At 52.6% G+C, this 14,393-nt stretch overlaps 1 protein-coding gene across 3 annotated transcripts in view; it reads left to right on the plus strand.

Moving 5' to 3' along the window:
• The window catches only part of HDLBP (high density lipoprotein binding protein), a 69,066-nt gene that overhangs the window by 29,790 nt on the left and 24,883 nt on the right, over nucleotides 1-14,393 (plus strand). For 2 of the 3 annotated variants that reach the window (XM_060015779.1, XM_060015780.1), the window contains 4 exons: nucleotides 6,375-6,439; nucleotides 7,673-7,785; nucleotides 9,538-9,695; nucleotides 10,927-11,142. In XM_060015779.1, the coding sequence (XP_059871762.1) occupies nucleotides 7,710-7,785; nucleotides 9,538-9,695; nucleotides 10,927-11,142 (450 nt within the window). In that variant the 5' untranslated portion in view covers nucleotides 6,375-6,439; nucleotides 7,673-7,709. Of the gene's footprint in view, nucleotides 1-1,635; nucleotides 1,734-6,374; nucleotides 6,440-7,672; nucleotides 7,786-9,537; nucleotides 9,696-10,926; nucleotides 11,143-14,393 lie in introns of those variants that run through there. The other variant, XM_060015778.1, reaches the window with a different exon arrangement.

Here is a 14,393-nt window from a genome sequence, read left to right on the forward strand (position 1 = left end):
TGCTGGTTGGTTAATCCGCATGGAAAGACTACCTCCAAACTTCAGTGATAACATAGGAAGGGATGCTTACAGAGATTCTTCCAAGTCTAAGGAGGTGCCACCTTGCCCAGGTACCATCCTGGTGATTTAAGGTACAGCTTTGATGACAGTGTCCTCAGCTCCATGGTTTCTTCCCCCAGTGATGTCATGAAGTGCTGTCATATTCTGTCAGCTGTGATGGGCTTCTCCCCAGCCTTCACCTTGTACATGCAGTTGCCTACTTGACATCCCCACTTGGCCATCCAGTGGGCATGTCAGATGGCATATCCGAGTTTTTGCATCACACTTCCCCTTACCAATCTAGGCTTCCTTCAGTCTCTCCATCTCAGTGAGGGCAGCCAGGAACCTCCCTGCCGTTCTTTTTTTTTAATGTTTATTTTTTAATTTTTTCTCATTAGTCTCCCTGCTGTTCTTGACTTCTGTCATTCCCCGTGTCCAGTTAATAAGAAACTTCTGGTGCTACTGTTGGAATCTGTCCACTTGGTGCATCTGCCATTGCCAACCACAATGGAAAGCCATTGTCACCTTTAGACTGAACAACTGCTGTGGCCCTGCCCCGCCCCCCTCTCCATGTGTACATACTTTGACAGTGTTCCACTGAAAGGAATACCCAGGTCCTGCCTTCTCCCCCTCAACTACCCCCCCACCCCCCGCCCAGCTTCCCATCATCCTGAGCAACACGTGTATCATGGCCGCAGGCGAGCTGACCTGTCCCTGGGGGTCCTCTCTACCCTGACCTCGCCTTCCCAGTCCTGCCAGCGCCCCGGCTCATGCCTTGTCCCCAGTGTGTGGTGCACTTCTGTATGTCATGTAGGATTCTACTCATGGGCTGCTTCATCAGAGGTGCAAATCCCTCCACTAGGCCTGTACCCTTATAAAAAAAAAAAAAAAGAAGGAAACCGAGGCCCTTGTCACATATTACACAAGGAATGCAGACCTGGCTTGTCTGCAAGCCATTCTCACCCACCAGGGTGGACGCCCCTTGAGGGCAGGGGCTCTGTTCTGCTCCTCTTGTTTGTTTAGGCTGTGAGGCTGGAGGCACAGCTGTAGGAGTGGAGTCCTTAAAAAAGGGGTCTACAATTTTTAAGGGAATTAAACTGGTAGCCAAGGAGTAGAGTAGGGATATTTTATAGACGGGAAGGACACAAGGTGCAGAACCGCAGGCGAGTGCGCCAGTGGAAATCTGTGCTCCGAACTTTGGGGGCATGGGGTATGTTTCCACGCGAGTTTATTAGGCCAGCTTGTCCAGCTATTGGAAGTTGTAGATGGTTGGGGCCAGCAGTTAATTTCCTTTGTGTTGTACCTCGAGGTGTCTTGTTTCTTTTTGGGGTGGGGAGGCGGTATTGGGGACCTCAATGCTAGAGCTGCAGTCCCTCCCGCCTTCGTTTTATGAAGGTGGAGACTGATTTCCCAACTCCCCGACACCCCCCACCCCTCAGTAAAAGGCTCCCGAGCCCCCGGGGAGTTAGGTGCCGTAGGAGCAGCGGGCGGGCGGGGGCGCGGCGTTGGCCGGCGGGCGGGGCGGCCGTGGTCTGACGTGTCCGGGCGGGATTGGAGCCGCCGCCCTATATAGCCGCGGGGGCCCGGGCGCCGGCCTGGAGGGAGCCAGCCTAGAGGGAGCGAGCGAGCGAAGGTCCCGGCTTCTTCCGCGGCGAGCGGACGGACGACGGACGGACGGACGGGTGCACCGCGGGGTGAGCAGGCCGGGGCGGGCGGCGCGGGCCGGGGTGCCGGGCGGGGGGCGGCGCGGGGAAGTTGGGGCGCCGGGCTGCCGACGTGGAGCCCCGGGCGGGGGGAGGGGGCCGGGGCCGCCTTTTGCCCCAGCGCCTCCAAGCCGATACTCCCCCAGCCAGCACAGCCACCCTCCCCCCGCGGGCGCCCCCCTGACCGGTCGGGGGTGGGGGGGCGGCTACGTGTCACCACTGCGCATGGGCCGCGGCGCTGGCACGGGAGGAGTGAGAAACTTTCCCGAGTGCCGCGGCGCCGGCTCTGCGCTGCCCACCGCCCCGCCGAGCAGCCCCCAAACCCCAGTCCGGGTCCCGCTCCCTCCGCGCGCCCGCCGCTGAGGTGGGGGGGGCCGACCTGGGCCCAGGTCGGTGACGTTGGCGGCCGGGCCCTGCCCCCTCCCCCTCCTGCTCCGGCAGGGGCGCCCCTCCCCCCAGCTTGGCCGGCCGGAGGGGGCAGGGGCGGGGGCCTGTCCCGCAGGGCATCCTTGGCGGTGGGGCTGGACGGGACGGCGGCACGGGGCCCAGGCAGGCCGGGCCTCACCTCCACTTGCTGCCGCCTGCGTGGTCGGCCGGGCCCTGCTGCCCTCCTCGGGGCTGGAGCGCAACTTGGATGTGCCCCAGGGTCCACGGACGAAAAATGCATTACGGAAAAGTACCGAATTTGGATGAAAGGCGGGGAGGCCCAGCGCGTTGCTGCCCCTTTAAGCCTTTCCCCGCCCGCGGGCTCGCGTGGCCTGTGGGAGGGCCTTGCTGAGGTGGCATCTGCGAAAGTTCCTCCTGCAGGATGGGTGCCGACTTCCAGAACTTGGTGAAACGCACAAATGCCCAGCCGTGTAGACTTTGTGCGGGTGGCCTTATATTTATGCTTTGTGATCTGGCAGCCATCGGGATTTTATGTTCGTGTTCTCAGTTGGTTTGTGGGTCTTGAGAAGGACTTTGAAATTTTTTTTTTCCTTACAAGCTTGCTGTGGGGATAAAAGTAAATAATTTCAACTTTGGAAGAAGAGGACAGAGGTCCTGGGTTTCCTGGTGGTTTTTTGATACCCTGCATACTCAGTCCTGTCTAGTAGGTAAACAAAGCACTGAGATCTCATTAGTTGACTGAGATAAAATTCTTCCTGGACTACTACTCATGAGTTCTCTTTGCAAAAGACTTGCTCTTTTGAATATGTAATTGGCAAAACATTACAAGGGAATCAACTTATATTTCCTTGTTTATAGGCAAAAAAGTAAAATTCTTCATTTAATCTGTTGTACATTTGTTAGGACCGAGCTTCAGATGTAAGCCACGTATGCTGTGACTTCACCTGGGCACCCTGGTGCATAACCGTCCATCCTTGTGGGAGTGCCCCCCAGCCGCTGCATCCCACCCTGGGGAGGGGGCGAGTAGGAGAGAAGAGTCTTTGCTTCTGTCTAGCCTTCTTCCTTTGGTTCTAGTTCTTTCTTACATAGTTGTATTTTAAAATGTGTTTTTTTTACTGTGGGTATTTATACTCTGAGAAACAAGACTTAAAGTCCAGGTTGAGAAGAGTTTGAGATTTGCATTGGGTGGATCTGAATGCTTGCATGGAAAGTAGTTGAGAGCAACCAAAATGATGAAGGGACTAGGGCATCTTGGGAATCACTGAAGGGGGCTGGAGAATGGGCTGAAGGAGTACCTGAAGTACTCCTTCACATACCTGAAGGAGTCTTGTAGGAAAGATGGACATGTTCTCTGTGGCAAGAAGGGGGAAGAAGGAGCAGATCTGGGCCCGACCTCAAGCCACCTGTCCTGACAGCTACACAGTGATGGAGAAGCAGCAGAGCCTGGGCCCCCAGGGAAGGCTGTGTGGCTCCTGTTCCCCGGCTTATTCAGAGAGTGGGAGAGAGTCGTCGCTGAGGTCCCTTTTGGTCCTGATTTGAGCAGCTGTATTCAACTAAGGGAGAAGCTGTGATAGCAAATGTTTGGTCTCTGCTCCTCAGGAGGAGGCCTGGGTAAGGTCTCCTGGGACTGATGGCCAGTAGGGAAGCCGGGGTAGGGAGCACACACGCCTGGACGGGCGTGAGGTTGTTGAAAGATCTCCGAGGGGTGGGCGTAGCGCTGTGGGGGACGGTTTCTTAGGTGCTGCTTTGTTGAACTGGCGGCAGGTTGACAGTAGGGCTGGGGGCACGGGAGGAGGACTGGTGCTGGCCTTTTATAAGATCTACCCCAGCGCCTCAGGTAGGTCTCAGGTCTGCACTTACACATGGATCAGCAGATCGGTTTTAAAATGGATTCTTTAGAGACAGGAGTTTGAGAAGTTTATGAGAAAAGCAACACCCTAATTTGATCATATCACACCCTCGATGTTCACCTGTGGCTCGCTGTGATCCATTCATTCCAGCTGGGAGAAACTGCCGTTTGAAATCTGGAAACTAGAGACTAGTGTGTCCTGTCCAACCAGCCTGGAGTTTTCTGTAGGTCCACCCTCCGCCCTTAGCTGCCTGAGGGCCTGTGCACACATGGGGGCGTTAGAGGCTCTGCCGGTTGGGCTGTATTGAAGCCCCTTTCTTGAGCCAGTGAGGAATGCGGGGCTCAGTAGAAAGGCTCACCGGAACTGACTCGTGCTGCATGTGGGAGCTGGCTCAGAAGGGAGCCTCAGGAGCTCCTCCCCTCTTGTGTGTGACGCCAGGTGCAGGGTGGGGGCTTCTCGTCAGAAATCTGTGGCTGGAGCGGACGTGGACAGTGGCTGCACTGCGTGGGCTTACCTCGTAGCTGTCACTGGGCACTGAAGACTTGCCTGTCCAAGAAAGCAAGAGGACTGGTCAGTTAGGAGCACAGAGAAGATGGTGTGGGCGTCATGGTGGTCACGTGGGTGAATGCAGCTTCTTAGAGAGTGGGTGTCAGTGGGTTTTGATAAGGGATGTCGGCACCTGGCGTGGGAGGCTGTTCAGGTCGCAGGTCAGCAGTCAAGAGTTGCCAGGAGAGCGGGGCAGATGCCTGGGTCCTGGCTTCCCGTTGGCGCTTTGACCTGGAGCACCGCCATCCTGTTCCTAGACGGGCTAAGTGTGGGCCTCCTGGACACTGGGAATCCCGAGGCGGGCTCACCTTTTCCACCCCGTCAGGACCCACGCGTGGATGTGCTACTCTGACAGTCTGGTTGAATGGAAAGGGTTTCTTTCTTCCTTGCCTTAGTCACTGAGACTTGCGATTAGAATGCGTTGGAGGCAAACTCTTAAATAAAATAGTCTCGGTCAGTTTGTCTCCACCTTCTCCACTTGCGTCTCAGGTGCCTTTGTGTGTTTGGTGGGACTGGGGCCCCAGAGCGGGTCTGGCCTCTGGCTCATAGTACTTCCCCCATGTGACTCAAGCCCCTACATTGAGAGATTTTTTTTTTTTATACCACTGGTTCATGTCCCCAGCTGGGACATTTGAGACCCCACTGAGGCACCCCTGACTGCCATGAACCGTCTTCCTAGCTCCTGAACCACGCTTGTATTATGGGCAAGAACTTGGGGGTGTTACTCTCCAGTGAGGTAGAGTATTCTTGTTACTGATGGGAATTCTCCCATTTTAGCCCATGCCTCACCACTGTCATAATGTCTCCCTCATCAAGCGCACGTGGTGCGGCTGGTAACCTGCCTGGCAGCCTCACTGTCCTGAAGTCCCCCAAGGCAAGGTGACCCACCCCTTTTCCTTGGTCCTTCCAAGCTGGCCTTTGAAGGTCCTTTCCAGCCCTGCTATTTTATGGCCTGGTCTCTAGATCCCCAGTAGATTAGAAGGGACCGAAGAACTTTTATAGGCTAACAGCAAGAAGAACAAAGTAACTACAAAATACACAGGGAACTCTTAAAGACAGTAGCCCTCAGTCACCCTAAAAAGCTCTGGAGCCCCCAAGGTCCACAGTCTGTTCTAGATCATGACACAGTGTTGCAGACCTTTTTTCTTCTGGCTCAGCATAGATTAATAAGAGGAATACAGGAAAAATTACTCGCCACATAGCAGAACAAACATCAGTTTTGTGATAATTTTACTTCAAAATGGTTACATGTAAAAGGGATACACTTACGGGATTCCCTTGGGTCCCTGGAAAAGTTGCAAGTTGCCCTCTAGGAGTTCCAGATGGTTCAGGTTTTACCGTAATATGTTTGTTTGAAGCTAATGGCCTAGGGGCTTCCTTGGTGGCGCAGTGGTTAAGAGTCCGCCTGCCAATGCAGGGGACACGGGTTTGAGCTCTGGTCCGGGAAGATCCCACATGCTGTGGAGGAACCGAGCCCGTGCGCCACAACCAGTGAGCCTGCACTCTAGAGCCCGCGAGCCACAACTACCAAGCTCGTGCGCCTAGAGCCCGTGCTCCACAAGAGAAGCCACTGCGATGAGAAGCCCGCGCACAGCAACAGAGACCCAAAGCAACCAAAAATAAATAATAAATTAATTTTTAAAAAAAGAAGAAGCTAATGGCCTAGTGAAAGGGTTCCTTCCATTTTTTCCCCCCAAGCAATTTGCCTAATATTGGTATTAGTAGCCAAAGTGTAAGTAATACTTTGACCTTTTCTGGTTGAGAGGTGAACAGATCTGGGTTGTAGGATGCAGATAAGTAACTTTTCTCTGGTTTTCTCCTTGCTCCCTCTCCCCTTGTCCCACACCAGAAAAAGCTGGCAGGCTGACAGAGGCGGCCTCAGGACGGACCTTCTGGCTACTGACCGTTTCGCTGGTAAGTGTGTCTTGTCTCAAGGCTTCCTGGCCCTGGGCTGTGTGCGTGCCTTCTTCCATTATGTTTTATCCTTAAGTTCCTAATGGTTCTTCAGAGAGAATCACTGTAGCTAACCTCCCAGCACGGAGCAGTGTGTATACTTCAGGTAGATGTGTCATCTGGTTTCCATCTATTTTTAATCTTTTTTCCTTAAATGTGAATTACGTTTGCTCGGGGTATCTGAATTTGTATCTTGCTTTTCTTTAGAAATACAGAGTTTAATTTTCTTGAACTTGGGGAGGGGTCTTACTGTGTTGTAAAAATGATGAAGAAACTCACTCTTAATAAATTACTTGACCCTCTTATACTTTTTTGCCACGGTGGCACAAGAAGACACTTGGTGCAGAATTGTGTGAAGAGAGTGGGTTCTTCCTCTTTGCAGTAGCATGGGGCTCACCTGGAGCTGGAGAGAGGCAGCCAGTGCTGAGTGAGCCCCTTTTCCAAATAAGGGAGCTGTGGCTTTGAGAGCCAGAGTCTCGCTGAGCACTGCGGCCACTCAGGAGTGGGGTCCGGAGGCAGACTGCGGGGTTCCTACCCTGAACTGAGGAACTGTGTGCCCTTGGGCCTGGTCCCACCTGCTGCAAGTCCCCTCCCACACCTGGGAGACCGGACGTGGGAGAACAACCAGTCACCGCACGCCAGAGGCACTTAGACTGCTACCCCTCCTACCTCTTGCTGTTACACTGTCGCCACAGAGCAAGGGAGGCTGCTCTTCAGTGGCTCTTTGCAGCTACTGTCAAATGATACATTTTATAAGCATTAGGAGGCATGAGGATAACAGAGTAACCAAATAACTGAGATAGTTGTTAGTAGAACCATCCAGATGTTGATCTGTGTCTGGGGCTGGGTCAGACATGTATTGGGTTCCATTGGGGCCCCGTGGGTGGAGAGAGGGGTGGCCCCTGGGCGTCCTGGTCCTGAACCTCTCAGCTGGAGCCTACATCTGCTCTGTTATGGGCAACGGGGGGGAGGTTTTCCAGGGTGCCCCCCCCCCCCCGGCTTGAGTTTCTCCTTTTCATCACTTGGTGAGAGTTTGGGAATCACCTTATGTCAGCAGTTGTAAGTGAGGAAGATAAGGTGTTGCTTGCTGGTGAAGCAGAGTGAACCCTGGGCTTAAACTCTCAGCTGAACGGATCAGGTAGCTGCGAGCTGTCTGTGCCGGACTTGCCTCTCTGACTCACCCCCCTGCTTCAGTGGCTCACCCGGATCGTGTGGACTCCCGAGATCAACCATGAGCTCCGTCGCCGTTCTGACCCAAGAGAGCTTTGCTGAACACCGAAGTGGACTGGTTCCGCAACAAATCAAAGGTGACGGCCCCTTCCCCACTGTTCTTGTTGACCGTAAGACACGGCTCTTTCCAATCCTCATGAGAGCCTGTGGCCTCTCCAGAGGTGCCTTTCAGCCCTGTGCTTGTGCGGTGGGCCAGGACCCACCAGTGCTGTGTGCTCCGTTTTGCACTACCCTCGTGTGAGGGGTGAAATTGGCCAGGAGTGGTGGATGGATCGCCTACAGTAAGATTTAAAATGTGGACAACTTTCTGGAAAGCCAATGAATTTGGCCTTTGTGATTATTAGGATTCTTCTCCAAAATGGCTATTGCCCAGTTGTGTTGAACTGGACTCTGGGATGGGAAGCATCCCAGAGCTCTGTCGGGAGATAGCTGTGAGGATGAAGGTGGGACTCGGGCGCCGCACTGGCCCAGGCAGCCAGCCCCAGTGGGGACCAGTGCTGCCCAGGAGGGACAGTACACGAGCTGCGGCATCTGCAGGACGGTCGCTTCGGCGTCTCTAGCTCATACTTCACAGTCTTGTCTTTCCCTTCAGAGTCTGATGTGTGTGTATGACTGCAGGACAACTTGACTTGAATGCTGTTTCCATCCAAAGCCCTTCATCTGTAGTTAGATTTTATAAAATTTGTAGCTGAAAGAGTAGCTTGTTCTACCCTTTGTCGTTCCAAACATTCTTTAAAGTTTTCCGATAACTAAATTGAATATCAGTTCTTAAGTTTAAATTAATTAAAATTACAAGTGCGTTTCATCCGTCACACTCGCCACGTTTCAGTGGCTTGTCTCTCAGCAGTGGAGACCTAGACACTGCCGTTCGCTTGGGTTCTCAGTGCCTGCTGCCTGGGGCTTCCACACGACCCAACAGCCCTGTGGGGTCTGCGCCCCCGTGTTTAGGTGAGGGGAGCGGGCACTGGCAGACTGGAACAGCTCGTCACACGGAGTCTGTCTTGGCATCCAGGATAGCACGGCTGCATGGCTAGAGTCGCGACCCTGGAGTCGGAATTCCAAGGGTCATCCCTCTGCTCTGCGTGCACCTCTGTTCACAGTAGTTTTTATTGGGCCCTGCCATTGCCGAATACTGTTTTCAGCCCCGGACCCTAGGGTGACCCAAACAGTCACGCTCCTGCTTCCATGGAGCTGTGGTGAACGGTCGGGGCACTGTGGAGGGTGGAGCAGGGGGTCACCGGGACCTGATTTCCTCCTGTGCTCCCTGCGTTGGGAGTGCGGGGGGCAGAGATGGCAGGTCCTGCGATGCTTTCAACATGGTACATTACAGTGGGAAATCAGCTGCAATTTACCTCGGGGGGGTTCTCGCTGGCAGTGCTGGGCAGCAGCAGCATTTTGTTCTGCAAATTTAAGAGCTGGCTATGTGCCAGGCATTGTCGTGGTCGTGATTGTTTTTGAATACAGGATTGGAAGACTCTTCAGGGCCGAAAAGTCTGTGTCAAGGCCTTCCATCAAGGAGCTCACCCCATTAGGGGAGCAGTGGGGCATCCAGCGTCTGAGCTGAGGCTCACAGGGGAGGCTGTGCGTAGGGCAGGGGCGCCATCCGGATCAGAGTCTGGCCCTTCCAGTTGACAGGCTGAACTTGAGGGCGCTGGGCCTGCGGAGCGGCGGGGGCCCTTGCCTGTGACCGAGGGAAGAGGTGGGGGGTTGTCAGTGTCAACTGTCAGCAGTCAGTGCTCTCTCTTTTTGACGTTGAAACCCTCCTCGTGGTTTTTCCATCTAACACTGAAAGTGGTGTGCTTCCTCTTAATCTATGTTGGCCGGTCCAGTTGCCACTTTAAATTCAGAGGAGGAGAGCGACCCTCCAACCTACAAGGATGCCTTCCCCCCACTCCCTGAGAAAGCAGCTTGCTTGGAAAATGCCCAGGAACCTGCTGGCGTCTGGAATAACAAGATCCGGCCCATCAAGGCTTCCGTCATCACTCAGGTAGAGAGTCTATTCTTTTTTCACCTGTTCCTCCACGTAGGAAGCAGTGGTGTCTGATGGGAGGTTTTTGTTTTTGTTTTCTTTCGGCTGTGCCGCGCTGCTTTCTGGATCCTAGTTGCCTGACCGGGGATCAAACCCCGGGCTTCGGTGGTGAAGGTGTGGGACCCTAACCACTGGACTGCCAGGGAATTCCCGGGAGGGTTTTTGAACATGCAGATGTGAGAGTGCTTTGGACATGAGAGGAGGCCTTTGGATTAAGTCGGTCTCCCCACCCCCCAGAGCTCTAGGGAAGCACAGCTGCCCTGTACCCCAGCACCCAGAATGGATGGTCCCATATGTTTTCAGTCCACTGCAGTCCAGTCTGTGCTCCAGCTGCTGGAACTGCCGTTGGCTTCCGTGTCACCAGCGTCAGCAGCTGTCCCGCTGTCTTGAATCAGTTTTCTCCCCTTGATTTTTTGGGACTCCGCTAGCCTGTCTCTGCTCCCTGGAGCTGGGGTGTTGGCGGGCTCAGTGCTCTCTCTGTGTGTCGATGTTGGGTCATGGTTGTTGACTACCACCCACGCACTGAGAAGTCCCCCTAAGCCCAGGACTCATCGCCGGCTGTAGTCTGGTTCCCCCAGCCTCCTGATGTTGTAAATGCACCAGGTTCCACATAGTGGCTCAGGCCCTGAACCACAGTCCTGTTGGTTCCCTGCTTCCACCCTTGCCTCTGCTCAGCCCGAGTCCTCAGTCAGAATGTGTCCTCCTTCACACTCTCCGTTGTCTTCTCATCTCACCCACAGGGTGGGCTGAGGGACCAGCACTCCCCCTCCTACCTCGTGGGCCCCCGCTGTGCTAGATGCTCCCCGCCCCCTTTGTGAAGCTCTCCTCCCTTCCCGCTCCTCTGCTCTGGCCCCTCCCAGCATAGCCAGCCAGGTCCTTCTCCCCTCCCAGTTTGTTTCCTTCACTGACCTTGCTCATTACGGTTATGTGATGCCCCTTGCCTTCATTTGTACTTGGTTGGTGGCGGGGCAGGGGGTGTCTTCTTCACTAGGACTTCTTCACAGTCTCCTGCCCTTAGGCGCTTTCCACTTGTCTCTTAACTGCCCTCTGGGGCCTTAGAGCAGTAGGCAGGGGTGATACTTAGTGAATGAACAAACTCACGTTCTTTACTGTGTATGTTCGGTTTCTGGACACTCCTGTCTTCTCTTCTTGGTCTCTTAACCTTACCTTTTTGACCTTTTCTGAGCAGGTGTTCCATGTACCCCTGGAGGAGAGGAAATACAAGGACATGAACCAGTTTGGAGAAGGTGAACAAGCAAAAATCTGCCTTGAGATCATGCAGAGGACTGGCGCTCACCTGGAGCTGTCTCTTGCCAAAGACCAGGGCCTGTCCATCATGGTTTCAGGGAAGCTGGATGCTGTCATGAAAGCCCGGAAGGACATTGTTGCTAGACTGCAGACGCAGGTGGGTGTTCCCCGGCCGGTCCTCCCCAGAAGGGGCACTCCAGGCACTGCGGACACGGCTCAGACCCGATCCGACTCTTGCCACCAGTGGGCAGGGCCATAGAGTTTGCAGGCAGGCCAGCAATATTCAGAGCCTCCTGGCACTTTTAGTGTGAAACCACTAACTCAGTGATAGAACTAGGGCACCTCCCATTTCTGCTCTTGCGGTGAATGAACTGAAAGTTAGAGGGGCGTCCCAGAGCTTCAGACACGCAACTGAGCTTGCCCAGTTGGTGGAGTGAGGACATGCATGTGTAGATCAGCAGTTCCCACTTCAGGCTCTGAGGGTCAGTGAGTACGTGCCTTGTTAAATACACACTTCCAGGCCCCGGGCTTGGGAGATCACGAATTCCATAGTTCTTAGCAGTCTGATAGCAGTTACTTGGAATTTATTTGGGAACCATTGTAATAAATGAGTAAATCAGTGATGCATTTCTCCCGAAGTGGCATCACTTAAAGGCCAAGATAAATGCAGAGGATCATATTAAAATGTAGTATGACAGGTCTTTAGATGGGTTTAGGTGGGAATGAGGGTTCTTCCCACCTGTTGCTGAGTCTCTGAGCTTTTGGGAGAGCTGGCTCTAGATGTGGTGGTTCAAAGATGGGGAGCTGACGCAAGAGGGGCCCCAGGGGGCTTAGTGGGGAGGGGAGCACAGCCCGGTGGGCTCCCATAAATATAACCACATCCTGTTAACTCACTTATTAAAGTTAATAAAGTTAACTTCTTAATATACCCACATCAACCCAGTCTGTGTATGGTCTTCCCTCATCATCTCAAAGGCGTCCTTCCTGGTTGGATTTTTCCTCAGTGTCCGGATGAGACTTGCCCGCTCCCGCTCGTTCATTCCTCAGCAGCTCCTTCCTCTCCTCTCCTTAATGCCGTTGATTTGTTCTCGAGGGACAAGCAGGTGTTTGGCTCGTTCCACTGTCCATCGTTACTCCTGTAAATCGGAGGGTAGATCTAGGGGCTCTCGATTGCTTTCATGTTCAGCTTGTATGTTTGGCAAGAAAACGTGTGGGTAGTGCTTCTGTACTTGGTGTTGATTCCAGGATTGATCCGTAGACTCAGGTGTCTTCAGCAAATCCATCCATGGTAAAGTTCCTGACCAATCTTTTGCTTAATAGTTCTATCAACCATTGCTATCGCTGCCTGAATTCATTTGGGGTTGCAAGTGATGGCTTTCTAGTCTCTCCCTCCTCCTGAATTAGTTGGTATTCTGATGAAGAACTTCCGGGTGGGACGTGCAGGATAAATCATTGATCCTGGGCTTCCCTTGTGGCACAGTGGTTAAGAATCCGCCTGCCAATGCAGGGGATGTGGGTTCGAGCCCTGGTCTGGGAAGATCCCGCATGTCACGGAGCAACTAAGCCAGTGCGCCACAGCTACTGAGCTTGTGCTCTAGAGCCCCGGAACCACAACTCCTGAGCCCACGTGCCACAGCTACTGAAGCCCACGCGCCTAGAGCCCATGTTCCGCAACAAGAGAAGCCACCACAGTGAGAAGCCCACGCACCGCAACGAAGAGTAGCCCCCCTCGCTGCAACTAGAGAAAGCCCGCACACAGCAACGAAGACCCAGTGCAGCCAAAAATAAATTTATTAAATAAGTAAATTTATTTTTTTAAAAAATTGATCCTTTTCCCCTTAGTTTTTAGACCACATTGGCACTCTGGCATCTTGGGTCCATGGGTCTTCTCAGTGTCATCATGAACTTCTGGTGTGTTGATTAGTTCTTTATGCAGAAATTGCCTTGTCTCTGGCCCACGGGAGCTCCTTCAGGGAGGCACCCTGCACCTTCTGACATAACTGTTCATCTTGAACCACTTCCTTATTTGTAACACAGACTGACCTTAGCCATCTCCTTCCACAGACCTGAAGTCAGTTGTTGGTCCAAGAGTTCTGGATGTTTATGGTGGGAAGTTGCATGAGTTCAAACACATGCTTCTAATTAAGGTGAAAGATGGTGGGGTTTTAAAATCATTGAAGTAATTCTCTCTCTATTGAGGTTATGCTATCATCTTGATATATAGTTAGGTTTGTTTGTTTTTAGTTTATTTTCAGTTTTTAAAAAGTACTTAAATATTCCATGATTGCAAAGTCAGAGCCCTGTGAGGTCCTCTTGGCCCCTTTCTCCCCTGCTGGGTGGCCATTCTTGGTCTTTGGGGTGTTTTTCCATTGTTTGGTTTGAGAATAGAAGTGAAAGGTCACCTTGCTGTGAACTCTGTTCTGCACCTTGATTCTTCCTGCACTGCATCCTGGAGCAGTCTGCATCGAGGCGCAGGTGGTGGCTTTCCTCGTTTCTTTACACAGCTGCGCAGTGCTCTGTGGGTGTGCTGTGATTTCAGGCATTCCTCTTGATGGGCACTTGGGTGGCTTCCAGACTTTTGCTCTTAACAAATCATGCACAGTTAAACACCTTGTGCACCTGCTATTTCCTGTTTTACACAGTTATCTCGGGAGAGATTTCCTAGAAGTGAGATGGCTGGGTCAGAGGTTATCTGCATCTGTAATTTTGCCATCACAGCCAGATCCCTCCCCTGAGGTGCTGTGCGTTTGTCCTCCCGTTGGCTTTCTCAGAGGCTTGCCAGGGCCGTCAGATACTGGGACTTTCTGGACTCTGAAAGATAATTGCGTATACTTTTAATCTGCGTTTCCCCTGTGCACTGGTCTCCTGCCCTTTGCTGTCCAGGTAAAGGTTTCCGTCCTGCTCGACGCAGTGGGGCTCTTCAAACCCTGCATCAGTAACACGTTACAGATACAGTTCCCAGTTTGCCACCTGGGTTTTGATCTTGGTATGTTTTGCTGTGTGAAAGTTTCATTCTTATGTAGTCAAAATTCGTTAATCTTTTGTTTTTTTGAGTTGTTGTTAGGAAAGTTTCTTTTTACTTTGGGTCGTAGGAAAGTTTATTCTTATTTTCTCTGGTGCTTGTAAAGGTGTTCTTATGTTTCAAGTCCTGATCTGTTTGGAATTTAGTGTGAATGGTGCCACAGACAGATCCAGAAACATCCTTCCCCATATAGCTATCAAGTCATTGACACCAATTTTAGTTTCCCCGCAGTGATTTGAGTGGCAGTTCTTATCACGTCCTAAATTTTCGTGCTAACTTGGGTCTGTTCCTAGATTTTGAGTTGGTCTGTCTCTCCGTGTGCTCATGTTCTCTGTTTTATTGGTAATGGTTTTATATTTTAATATCTAGTCCAGTTACTGCCACCA

This window comes from Delphinus delphis, chromosome 7 (assembly GCF_949987515.2).
Source record: "Delphinus delphis chromosome 7, mDelDel1.2, whole genome shotgun sequence".
Lineage (NCBI taxonomy): Eukaryota > Metazoa > Chordata > Mammalia > Artiodactyla > Delphinidae > Delphinus > Delphinus delphis.